The sequence below is a fragment of the Phascolarctos cinereus genome, unplaced genomic scaffold (assembly GCF_003287225.1).
Source record: "Phascolarctos cinereus isolate Bilbo 61053 unplaced genomic scaffold, phaCin_HiC Scaffold_5;HRSCAF=322, whole genome shotgun sequence".
NCBI lineage: Eukaryota > Metazoa > Chordata > Mammalia > Diprotodontia > Phascolarctidae > Phascolarctos > Phascolarctos cinereus.
In genome coordinates this window covers 229,803,360-229,815,773 of record NW_027555958.1, presented here as the reverse complement: position 1 = coordinate 229,815,773, position 12,414 = coordinate 229,803,360, and the positions used below count along the sequence as shown (strand labels likewise).

The 12,414-nt window shown below is 46.9% G+C and overlaps 1 protein-coding gene across 5 annotated transcripts in view; it reads left to right on the top strand.

The window, feature by feature from the left end:
• Positions 1–3,797: 3,797 nt before the first annotated feature.
• The window catches only part of ABCC10 (ATP binding cassette subfamily C member 10), a 42,220-nt gene continuing 33,603 nt past the window's right edge, over positions 3,798–12,414 (top strand). For 3 of the 5 annotated variants that reach the window (XM_020976865.2, XM_020976864.2, XM_020976860.2), the window contains exons 1-6: positions 3,930–4,017; positions 4,883–5,054; positions 7,313–8,537; positions 8,906–9,133; positions 10,849–11,005; positions 11,846–11,955. In XM_020976865.2, the coding sequence (XP_020832524.1) occupies positions 4,894–5,054; positions 7,313–8,537; positions 8,906–9,133; positions 10,849–11,005; positions 11,846–11,955 (1,881 nt within the window). In that variant the 5' untranslated portion in view covers positions 3,930–4,017; positions 4,883–4,893. The other 2 variants (XM_020976861.2, XM_020976862.2) reach the window with 2 other exon arrangements.

The window sequence follows — 12,414 nt, the reverse complement described above, 5'->3', positions numbered from 1 at the left end:
GGTACAAATCAACTCTCTTATAACTGCAGAGCAAAGTGCAGGCAGAAGGGAGACTATGACCTGAGAGGAGACTGGAGACCTGAATCACCTTCCTTGAGGAAGCAAACAGGGGCATCTTTCAGCCAGAGAGGATGCACTAGAAGCTGGGGAAAAGCCTCACGTAGAAGGTTGAATTGAACCTGATCTGAAAGGAAATTAAGGGAGAGGTGAGGGACAAGTCCAAGTATGGGAAATGACCAATGCAAAGGCAAAGAGATGGGAAAGGGAATGAGAGACACTAAGAACAATATAGCTGGCCTGGAGAGTATGTGGAATAGAATAATGTGTAATAAAGCTGGAAAGGTAGGTTGCTGCCAGGTTGTGAAGAGCTCTGAATGTCAAACTGTTCCTAAAGGTGATAGGGAGCCACTGCAGTTTAATGAGTAAGGGAGTGACAGAATCAGAGCCGTACTCTATAAAAAAAAAATCACTTTCAATCATTCGATCAACATGTGTGAAGCATCTGCTATGTGCCAGGCACTGTGCTAAGCACTTTGGTAACTCTGTGGAGGGTAAATTGGAGTGAGGAGAGACCTAAGACTAATTAGGAGGCTACTGAAACAGTCCAGGGCAGGAGTGGGGAACCTGTGGGCTCAAGGACACATGTGGCCCTCCAGGTCATTGGGTGTGGCCTTCTAGGTCCTTGGGTTCAGCCTTTTGACTGAGTCCAAGTTTTACAGAACAAATCCTTTCACTAAAGGGATGTATTCTGTGAAGTTTAGATTCAGTCAAAGGGCCGCACTTGAGGAGGGTCGAGGCCGAAGGTTTCCCACCCCTGGTCTAGGTGAAGGGTAATGAGGACAACTTATTTTGGTGGTTGTGAGTGAAGAAAAGGGAATGGATAGATCTAAAGAAGGGTGTGTTTGGTGGGGGGAAATGAGTTCTGGATTTATGTTGTACGTGTTTTACTTTTTGTGTATGTGTGTACTTATTTCCTTCAAATGAAATATAATCTTCTGAAGGAAGAGTTTATTTTCTTTTGGCCTTTGTATCCCTGGTGACTAGCATGGTTCATGGTATATAGTAGGTACTTAATAAATGCTTATTGAATGAATGCATAAATAAGTGGGTCTATTCTCAGCCCTAGCATCTCTAGGAATCTGAGCTGGAGGTTACTCTGCTGCTTCCCAGCAGTTCCCTAGCATGACAAAGGAGAGAGAAGGTCAGTTAGCCAGTCAACAAGTCTGAATTAACAGTCCTCAAGGCATGTAGTTTACCATCCTCTAGGCTAATTTAGGAGGGGGGAGAGGTTGACTTCAGTCATCAAGTATTTATTGAGTACTACATGCCAGGGACTGTCCTGGGTGCTGGGGAGACACAAGCAAAGTCAAATTGATTGAAGAACTTCACACATCCTAAAGGACTAAAGAAGTTTATACTTCAACTGCACTGGTCCATCAAAATCTGAATAACAATAATAGCAATGATTAACATTTATAAAGTACTTTAAATTTTGCAAAGCACTTTACAAATATCTCACCTGATCCCCACAACAACCTAGACGGTAGGTGCTATTATTATCCCCATTTTACAGATAAGAAAACTGAGGCAGGCAGAGGTTAAATGACTTGCCCGGATTCAAATCTGGCTTCAGACACTTAGTAACTTTGTGACCTGAGTAAGTCACTTTACCATATTTGCCTCAGTTTCCTCATCTGTAAAATGAGCTGGAGAAAGAAATGGCAAACTACCCCAGTATCTTTGTCAAGAAAACTCCAAATGGGATCACAAAGAATCCGATACAAAAACTGGATGAAACCAGTGATAACAGCTAAAATAGTGTTAGATATATATTTAGAGCTGTAGGGGACCTGAGAGGTCATTAAGTTCAGCATTCTTCAATGATGCTCTTTCAACAGAAGCCTTCATTGAGAATGAAGAAGGCATCAAGGTCAACTACCACGCTGATGATAAATAGTTTAACTTTGAAAAGGCTACAAGCCAAGACTAAAGTGGAGGGAGAGTTGATGCATGACTTTTTGTTTGCAGATGATTATGCATTCAATACAGTCATCCTCAGCTCAGGTGCAACAAAGTATGGATCAATTTTCTGCTGCTTGTGCTAATTTTGGCCTCACAATTATCACCAAGAAAACAGTTTCTCCACCAGCCAGCACTGCACCATCCCTACATGAAATCAGGGTTACAGCAAATGGAGAAATTTTGAACTCTATGGATAAGTTCAATTACCTTGGGAGTATATTTCCCAGGGACGAACACTTAGATGATAAGGTTGACTGCACACATTGCTAGAGCTAGCTCAGTGTTTGGGAGGCTGCAAAAGAAAGTGTGGGAAAGAAGAGGTATTAGGTTGCCTGCCAAACTGAAGGTCTACAGAGCCAATGGTGCTGACTTCGTTGTTGCATGCCTGTGAAACCTGGACAGTCTACCAGTGCCATCCCAGGAAACTGAATTGCTTCCTTTTGAATTGTCTTAGGAAGATTCTGAAGATCCCCTGGCAAAAATAAGGTTCCAGACATTGAGGTCCTTTTTCAAGCTGAATTGTCAAGCATTCAAACTCAACTGCAGAGAGTGACCATATGCCTAAAAGACTATTTTATGGAGAACTCAAAACCCAAGCATTCATATGGAGGTCAGAAGAATCAATACAAGGACACTCTCAAATTATCTCTGAAGAACTCTGGAATCAGTTGTGAGACATGGGAGACACTGGCACAGGACTGCCAATCATGGAATGCCTGTATCAAGAAAGGCACTGTGCTCTCTGAGCAGAATTGCAGTAGCTCAAAAGAAACATGAGATGCAAAAATTTAGAGACATCTCCACTCCAAATATTCATATGGACTACTTGTGCCCAACCTGTGGTAGAGCCTTCTGAGCTCGTATTGGTCTGATCAGCTACTGTCAGACACACTTGACCCCACATAGTGATGTCATTTTGGTCCTCTTCGAGAATGAAGGACAAAAACCAACCAGGTTCAACACCTTCATTTTACAGATGAGGAAACAGACTAAGTGAGTTGGCTAGGGTCATAGTGATGCTAAGTGTATGAGGCAGGATTCAAATCCAAGTGTCCTGGGCTCCAACTCCAGCACTCTGTCCACTGCAGCAAACTGCCTGTTTACAATTATATAGCGCTTTAAAGCTTTCAAAGCACATAGATTATCTCATTGGAATTTCCCAACTCATATGGCAGGTACTTTTTCTTTTGGTCCCAACCAGTGATTTCATCTGCATAGCGAACTCCCAGATGTAGGGACTGCCTTTGCAAATGCAGATAACAATTGTTCTACATTTTATAGTCTTTGCACGGTCTGAGGACATGAAAAGGTCTAGTGACCAGTCCAGAGGGGTCACAAAGCCATTAGACTGGCCTTCTAGACTCTGAGATCAGCTCCATTTCCATTAGGCTACCCGACCTCTCAGGACTTCTCCCAGGTGGCCTTCTCCCTTTCAGGTGTGAGCCAGTTTCGAGGGGGCACAACTCCTCTAAGAGTTGGAGTACAGCATTCCTGTGGGCTAGGGCTACAGTTATCATTTATCAGATGAAAACACTGAGGTTCACAGAGGCCTGTCTTGGGTCACACAGTTAAGCGTCAGAGGCAGGATTTCCACTCTGTCATCTCAGCAAAGCTAATTGGGATCCCTTGGGAGTTCCCGATATTGACCCCTGAGCCCAAAAGGTTCCCCACGGTGTCAGTCCCATGAACCCGTTCCCCCCAAGAAAGGCTTAGTATAAGGGCGCGCGCACGTAGCGATGGGGCGCGCACGTAGCGATGGGAGTGAGCGCGTGCACGCACAGAGTAGACTGGAGCGACCGCGTGAGAAAGGCCGGGGAGTCCTCCAGCCCCCGGGGGGCGCCCGTGGCCAGGCAAGATTTAGTGCTTCGGTAATCTGAGCCCGGCTGGAAGCGCATCCTCAGGTCAGCAGTTCCTGGATCTTGGTAGCGGGGGAGGGGTCCAGGCCGAGAAGAACCACGCAGGAGGAGGGAGCTTCCCCCTCCCCTTCCCTCTGAGGTATTGCGTGACCCCGGATGGGGCAGAAGTGCAACGCAGGGGGAAGGGGAAGTGGGGAGTGATCGGGGGTGTGGGGGTTGGGGGGAGACCGGGCAGTAGGAGGGAATGAGCGCTAAGTGGTCTAGAGCCAGAGGAAGCGGGTTCGAATCCCAGCTCCAAATCCCAGCTCTGCCACTGACTTCCTGGGCGATCTTGGGCAAATTGCTTAACTTCTCTGGGTTTCAGTTTACTTATCAGTAAAATGTGGCAGTTGTACTAGATGCCCTGTAAAATCCCTTTCAGTTCAAAGCCTGGAATCGTGTGTGTGTGAGACACCCCGATACTCCTGCCCCCCAACTTAACTTCCCATCCCCCACGTATGCCCCAAGTTGTTCAAACCCTAGATTCTCCTAATTTGTGTCTCCACACAAGGTCTATGGCTTTTAGTCGTTATTCCCATCTGCACCCAGACATCTGAATCCCCCCACCCTCCCATCCATTCCTTCTCAGACCCAGACCTCCCTGTCACCCCCAGTCTGTGGCCTCTCAATCCTGGGGCTCCTTGACTCCCATAATTCGTACCTACCCCTTCCAGGAATCGCTGACCCCTGTGCTCCATCTCCACTAATTATAGACTCACAGTTCCCTGCCTCCTCTAGGGGATGTGTACCTCCCCGATCTGGGGCTCCCCTATATCTTTAGCCCCCTATTTATTCTCCTTGAGTATCCCCCCATTTATGGGCTATCTAGCCAACAACCTGCAGGGGAGTGGTCTCTTCAGGCTTCCCCTGGCCCATCACCCAATATGGTGATTTTCCTTTCTGCCCAGATTTCCAAACCTCTCTTCTAATCTCATTCTTCTCCCTTATCCTCCTTCTTTCTACAGGTGTAGCCAGGATGGAGAGGCTTTTGATAAAACTGTGTGATTCCAGCCCAGACAAGCCATTCCCATTCTGGGAATCGGGCACTGTGGGACACTGCTTTACCCAGCTGGTGCTCAATTCCCTGGCCCACGTACTTCTTGCCCTAATCAGTGCCTGCTACATCAGCACTCCAAGGTGGGTAGAGAAAGGTACATGAAACCCTTCCATGGGACAGGCCACCATCCCCTCCTTCTTTTTATCCCTACCCCCAACCCCTCCAGCATTTTTCTCTGCATTTCCACCACTCCTTTCTTGTGTTGTTTCCGTGCTAAATTATTTTTTGCATCTGCAGCAGATTTGGGTGAAGTATTCATCCCAGCCTTATTTTCATTGCCTCAAAGGTGTGTTTTTTGGGGGGCTCATCATGACAGCGACATAGAATATCAGACCAGTTTGTCATTAACGTAGCCCCAGAGCTCTTGAGCTAAGAATACTTAGAATCTGACACACAGAGAAAGGTGATAGGTGAAGAAAGGGACAGGACATAAAAGCAGGGTTCTGGCTAGCTGTAGACTCCCCCTAGCTCTGCATAAAAATACTGTGTAAAAGCTAAAGTGACTCTCAGTGTCCTGAGTGCTTAGGGGTAATGGGGTGGGGAGACAGGAACAAAGAGATAGGAGGTGAGAGAAGATCCCAAACTAGAGAAACTGCTGGGCTGGGATCTCCTAATCTCGTAGGGGAGCCACAGCCCTTGACCTGGGGAGACTTTTCAGTCTGGAGAGGCAGATATGTTCCCTTCTTTAGAAAGCTTCTAAGCTAATGTTTGTCCCGACTTTAAGGGACCCCAGTCCAATCAATCTGTACCTTAGGTGGGGAAAGCTATGCAGTCTTTCCTTGAGTCTATGAGGATCATGGATTTATAGATTGAAGAGACTTTAGAGGTCTCTGAATCAAACCCTCTCAGTGTACAGATAAGGAACTTTGGGGCTAGAGACTTTAAGTGCCTTCTCTAAGATCACACAGGTAGTTAATAAGTAGTAAAGCTGGGATTTGAACCAGGGTCAACTCTAGACCCAATGTTCTTTCCATTGTACCGAGCTGCCTCTCTGCATTAATTTTTCAAATGGCATGGCAAAGCAGAAAGAAGATCAGTAGGTCAAAAATCTTCATTAATCCTCCATAGAGTATGTAGTAAAGGCAAGAGTATTTTAGGGTGCTTGCTGAAAAGAAATATGTAAAGCTCTCAAGTATAAATGTGGAGGCAAGGATTATTGTCTAATCCAGACTTGCACAATTTGGCAGTAGGTAGGGGCCAAGATTAAAATAGGATAAACTTCTTTGGGCCTCAGATAGGTTGGACTAGAGACAGACTGATGATGGTTGACTGCCAGGGGTCGTGTGACAAACAGGAGAAAGACACACTAGCAACCCTATATTTTTCGAGGCTGCCCGAAATCCTTTGGCGGGCCACAAGAGCTCTGTAAGCCATATGTTGTGCAGGTCTGCTCTAATCATTAGAACTATGTATATACCTTGTTTAGGGGGTGTGTAAGTGTGTGTGTGTGTGTGTGTGTGTGTGTGTGTTGGTGAAATATGTGTAAATATTGACCTATGCTTCAAGTACCGTAGTTATGTTTGCCATTTACAGGATCCCCTGAGTGAATTAAATCAATCAATAACATTTATTAAGTGCCTGCTACATGTCAGACACTGTGCTAAGTGCTGGAGAGACAAAAAAAGGCATAAGATAGTCCCTGCCCTCAAGGAGTTTACAATCTAATGGGGGAAACAACATGCAAACAAATATATACAAAGCAAGCTATACTCAGGAGGAATAGGAAATAATTAAGAGAGAAGGCATTAGAATTAAGAGGGGTTGGGGAAGGCTTTCTGTAGAAATTTCTGTGTGTGGGATTATATTGGGACTTAAAGGAAGCTGGAGTGGAGGAAGGAGAGCATTCCAGGCACAAAGGACAGCCAAAGATAATGGTGGGAGCGGAGAGATGAAATGTTTTGTGAAATGCAGAGTCATCCTGAATTTATATGTTGTGTAACTTAGGATATAAGTGGAAGAACGGAGTCTGGAGGCCTTGGCTTTGCTATTTACACTATGGCCTTGGGGAGGTCCCTTCCCCTAGCTGGGATTCAGTTTCCTTCTGGATGAAATGAAGGGGATAGGATTAAATCATCTCTATGGCCCCTTCCAGATCTAGGATTTTATGTTTTACGAATTTTTGCATATTGGATTTTCTTCTAATTGAGCACAGCTATAGATCCATGTTACAAAACAGTGTATTGAAGAGGAAGATTGGGTGAGAGAATGAGTTTATACATTGAAAAGTGGACTGGGGTGAATTTTGGAAGGCCTGCTGGTAGAGGAGGCTCAAATGTAAAGTGCAAAGGGTTACAGTATTAATTTACCTCTTCCTTTGTCCCACCTCCAACTTCTCTAGGTATCCAGACTCCGTTCCACCGTGTAGCCCAGGCTGGCGTCTTCGGCTTGTTGTCTCCTTCCTGTTGTCAGTTCTTCCATTACTCGACCTGCTTCCAGCTGCCATCCCTTCGGAGGCAGTCCCAGGTCCCCTGGCATTAGAGGTGCTGGCAGGAGGTGTTGCGACAATCGCCTGGATCACTCATAGCTTGGCGCTCCGGGCACTAGCTCGGTCCCAGGGTAGACTTTCTCGTGGGCCTTTGATTTTGGCCCTGACTGCCCTCCTGCCTGCCCCTGCCATGGTGCTGACCCTGCTGTGGCATTGTCAGCAAGGGACTGTCCTGACCCCACTCCAGCTAGCACCCTTCTTCCGACTCTGCTTTGTAATCTTGCAGCTGACCATGCTTCTGGCCTATTTGCTGGGGTGGGCAGTGCCTGGGGATCAGAGGCAGCGAAGGGCTTGGGCCTCTGACAGCCTCTTTCTTGAGCCACAGAGGCCAGAGATGGCTGAAGATGGGGAGAGCTGGCTGTCGCGCTTCTTCTACCTGTGGCTGGCTCCCCTGCTGGCCCGGGGGGCCCGGGGACAAATCCAGCAACCTCAAGACACTTGCCTGCTACCCTACAGGCTGCAGACAGCCTACCTTGCCCGCCTCTTCAGGGCACAGTGGAGGGAGCAGGCCAGGCTGTGGCTGGTCCTGTATGGAGCTTTAGGGCAACGCTACCTCACATTAGGACTCCTGAAGCTGGCAGGGACACTTCTAGGCTTCTCTGGTCCTTTGCTTCTTTCACTACTGGTTGGTTTCTTGGAGAACGAACGGGAGCCACTGAGTCAAGGGGTGCTCTATGCAATGGGACTTGCAGGTGGGGCAGTACTGGGTGCTTTGCTGCAGAACCAGTATGGGTATGAGTTGAGGAAGGTGGCATTGCAGGCTCGAGGAGCTGTGTTGGGAGCTGTGTACCACAAGACCCTCCACCTGGGGCCAAATCGCCCCTCTGCTGGCGAGGCACTGAACCTCCTGGGCACTGATTCTGAGCGGCTGCTTAACTTTGCTAACAGCTTCCATGAGGCCTGGGGCCTGCCCCTGCAGCTGTCTATCACCCTCTATCTGCTCTACCAGCAGGTAGGCCTGGCCTTCCTAGGTGGGTTGGGCCTGGCGCTGCTGCTAGTGCCTCTTAACAAAGTGATTGCAACCCGCATCTTGGCCAAGAATGAGTCTATGCTCCAGCACAAGGATGCTCGAGTCAAGGTAAGGGAACAAGATGCACAGGTGATGCTGTCATGGTATGAATTGTTCTGTCTTCTCTCCTTCCCACCCACTTCCCTGGAATACTCTCCTATCTGGAAGGCTCTTCAGAGTGCATGCCTTCTTCTCATGACAGCTGTGAATGTCTGTACTCCCTGGCCAAACTTCTTTGCCTTCCAAGCGCTCCATTAGGCCATGCCCACTTTATCCGTGCTCATTAGCCTTTCTGTGGGGTATAGTGTGCCTTCTGGAAGCTCCGAGCACCACCTGAACCCAGAGTAGTTTCTAGTCTCTCCCTCTCTTTCCTCCCCTATTTGGATGTCTCTTGACCTTTCGTGTGTCCTTTGACCCCATCTCCATCCCATCTCCATCTCATGACAGAATTGCTCTGTGGCATTCGGGTCATCAAGTTCTGTGGGTGGGAGCAAACTCTTGGCTCTCGAGTGCAGAAACACCGTGCCCAAGAACTTCAGCAGCTACGCGTCATCAAGTACCTGGATGCAGCCTGCGTGTACCTGTGGGCTGCGCTACCTGTTGTCATCTCCATTGTCATCTTTATCACCTACGTCCTCATGGGTCACCAGCTTACTGCTGCCAAGGTGAGGGTCTGGGCATCAGAGGACCCAGCATTGAAGGAGGACGTGTGATGGGGAGCTATGGTGAATGTGAAAATGGCAGGGTCCTCTATAAGGTGTTAAGTGTGAGTGAAGGTCAAGGTTCAGGAGATGCTAGGGAGTAGGGTTTGGGGACTGTGGAAAAGGACAGAGTCCCATTCTTCTCTGCCTAGGGAGAATCCTGAAGTGACCCTTCTCTGGTGCCCATCTTACATATTAGCTAATTGACAAAGCAATTCCCCTGGGTGATCAATTAAATTCCCTGAACCTCAGTTTCTTAATAATTGTAATAACAACTAGAGAAGGAAATGGCAAACAACTCCAGTATCTTTGCCAAAAAAATCCCCAATGGGCTCACGAAGAGTCAGACGTGACTGAAATATCTGAATGACAGCAGTTTATTATGATTAATAATAATATTTTATCAATTATTATTATTATTAGTTATTACAAATAACTAGCATTTACATAGTGCCTACCGTGCAGCAAATACTGTTCTAAGTTCTTTACAAATATTATCTTGTTTGATCTTCACAACAACCCTACGGGATAGGTGCTGTTATTATCCTCGCTTTACAGTTGAGGAAACTAAGGCAGGCAGTGGTTAAGTGACTTGCCCTCAATAGTATTTTTTTTCCAATTACTTATAAAGAAAGTTTTCAACATTCATTTTTGTAAGATTTTGAGTTCCAAATTTTTCTACCTCCCTTCCTTCCTTCCTTCCCCTCTATCTGATGTAGGTCATACATGTACAGTCATGTTAAATGTAGTGACTTGCCTAAGGTCACACAACTAGTAAGTATCTGGGGCTGGATTTGAACTCAAGTCTTCTTGACACCAAGCCCAGCACTCTATTCACTGTATCACCTAAATTGAAAGTATTGAATCAATAAATGAATGAGCACTTATTAAATACTGGCTGTGTGCCAAGAATTGTGATAAAGATACAGATATAAAAAATAAAGACAGTCTCTGCCCTCGGAGCTTATATTCAGAAGGAGGAGATAGCACAAAAGGCGGTATGTTGGCCAGGGAAGGGGAATTTGGTTCTGAAACTTTTGGGGTGAGAAGTATGGCCTTAAAGGAGTAGATTGACACATTCCTTTCTAGGAAGAATGGAAGATTTGATTTGATCATGAGTTCATGATTCTAGAAAGGGGAGGGGGGAGGGGGGAGGAGGAGAGAAGCAATCACCAATCAAGAGAGTGGGGTCCAGGGCAGCTAGGTGGCACAGAAGATAAAGAATGACCCTGAAGTCAGGAAGACCTGAGTTCAAATACAGCCTCAGACACTAGCTGCATGACCTTGGGCAAGTTACTTAACCCTCATTGCCTAAAAGTAGTAAGAGAGACGAAGTAGGGTCTCCAAGAGCTCCAGTTTCTCCAGGATAGGAAAGCAGCTGGCTAGATCACAGAAGACCCAGGACCAAATGATTGCTAAGGATCCTTATGTCTTTGATATTCTCTGATTCTATGACCTGGATACCTCAAGGGAGTGGACCTAGTCTTCCTCAAATTTTTAGTATTAGGGGCAACTCCTGCTCAGATGTTTAGTCAGGACCCTCTTGGGGTCACTGTTGAATAGGTCCCTTCCTTCTCCTTTGCCACCCACAATAATACTTTATAATCAGAGAGGGTTTCACTGTATAGCTTTGACCCTGGACTGAAGGTGACACTCCCTCTTGTCCTTTTCTCTCCAAGGTATTCACAGCATTGGCACTGATCAGAATGCTCATCCTCCCCCTCAACAATTTCCCCTGGGTGATCAATGGGCTTCTGGAGGCCAAGGTGTCTCTGGGGCGACTACAGCGTTTCCTGGACCTCCCAGACCATGATCCTCAGGCCTATTACAGTCCAGGTATTGTGGAGAAGAAGACAGCAGGGTATGGGGTGAGGAGAGAGTGGTACCTGGTACCAGGCAATAGAGCTGACAGCTGCTGAGAAGTCACAAAATTTGATTACTCCTGGGAATTTGGGGTTGAAGCTGGTTGGGGTAAGAGGTGCCATTCCTCCACCAAGAGATGGCTATGGCACCTGCTGGCTTCATTCTAGTCTCAGATTTGTAATTGTGGAGTGGTCCATGAAAGGGGAAACAGCAATTGACTTAAGAGTCAGGAGACCTGGGTCTGCTCTGAAACCTTGCCATTGACTCCGGGCCTGTTTTCCCATCTGTAAAAACGGGAATCAATTCCTACATCATCTTGTTAGAATCAAATAAGGTAAGAAATATGAAAGTACCCTAAAGACTATAAAGTACTATATAAACATAAGCAGTTATGCTGGGAACCTGGGGAAACAGGGTAAGAATGCTGGCTAGATCTGGCGGGTCATTCAGGCAGTACAGAGCTGACCCCCATATGTCAGGGCGCATGAGGCAGGGGAGTCACTTGCAACTGACCCACTTTCTTTGCTTCTTCCTTTTCTCATCCCTACTTCTAGAGTGATGGTGAGTAGGAGGCTACAAACAGGGTTTAGTGCAGGGGCGGGGAACCTGTGTCCTGAAGGCCACATGTGGCCCTCTAGGTCCTCAAGTGGGGCCCTTTGACTGTGAAGTTTAGATTCAAAGGGCCACACTTGAGGACCTAGAGGGCCACATGTGGCCTCGAGGCCGCAGATTCCCCACTTCTGGTTTAGTGTCAGGCAAATCATCTGTGGATGGGGAACCTGACTCAAGTAACAGCCTTTCCTTTCCCTTCAGATCCTCCCACAGAACCACTAACAGTGCTGGAGCTCCATGAAGCCATGTTTTCCTGGGACCCCATTGGAACAGGCCTAAAGACCTTCATCACTCACCTCGAGGTGAAGAAGGTCAGTGAGTCAACTCCTTGTCCTAAGCCTCCCCCGAGTAGAAATCCCCGGACTGAACACTCTGATAATTCCCAATTTTGTTGAGAGTAGGGGAAAGAAAAATGGTTCTTGGGGCAGCTAGGTAGATCAGTGGATAGAGTATCAGCCCTGGGGTCAGGAGGACCTGAGTTCAAATCTGGCCTCAGACCCATAACACTCACTAGCTGTACGACTCTGGGCAAGTCACTTAACCCCAATTGTCTAACACCCCCACCCCCCAAAAATGATTCTTATCCTCAGAAACAGAACTGGATGATTTTCCAGTTGGCAGACTTCAGGTTATTCCCAATCTGATCAAGGAGACAGAGGAAATAGGGTTGACGACTTCTAGTCGAATGGAAAAGACAGGACAGAGTTATAGACACAGAAATAGAAAAATAAGGCCAGAACTAATGAAAGCCAGGTAGCTCTAAAGATATG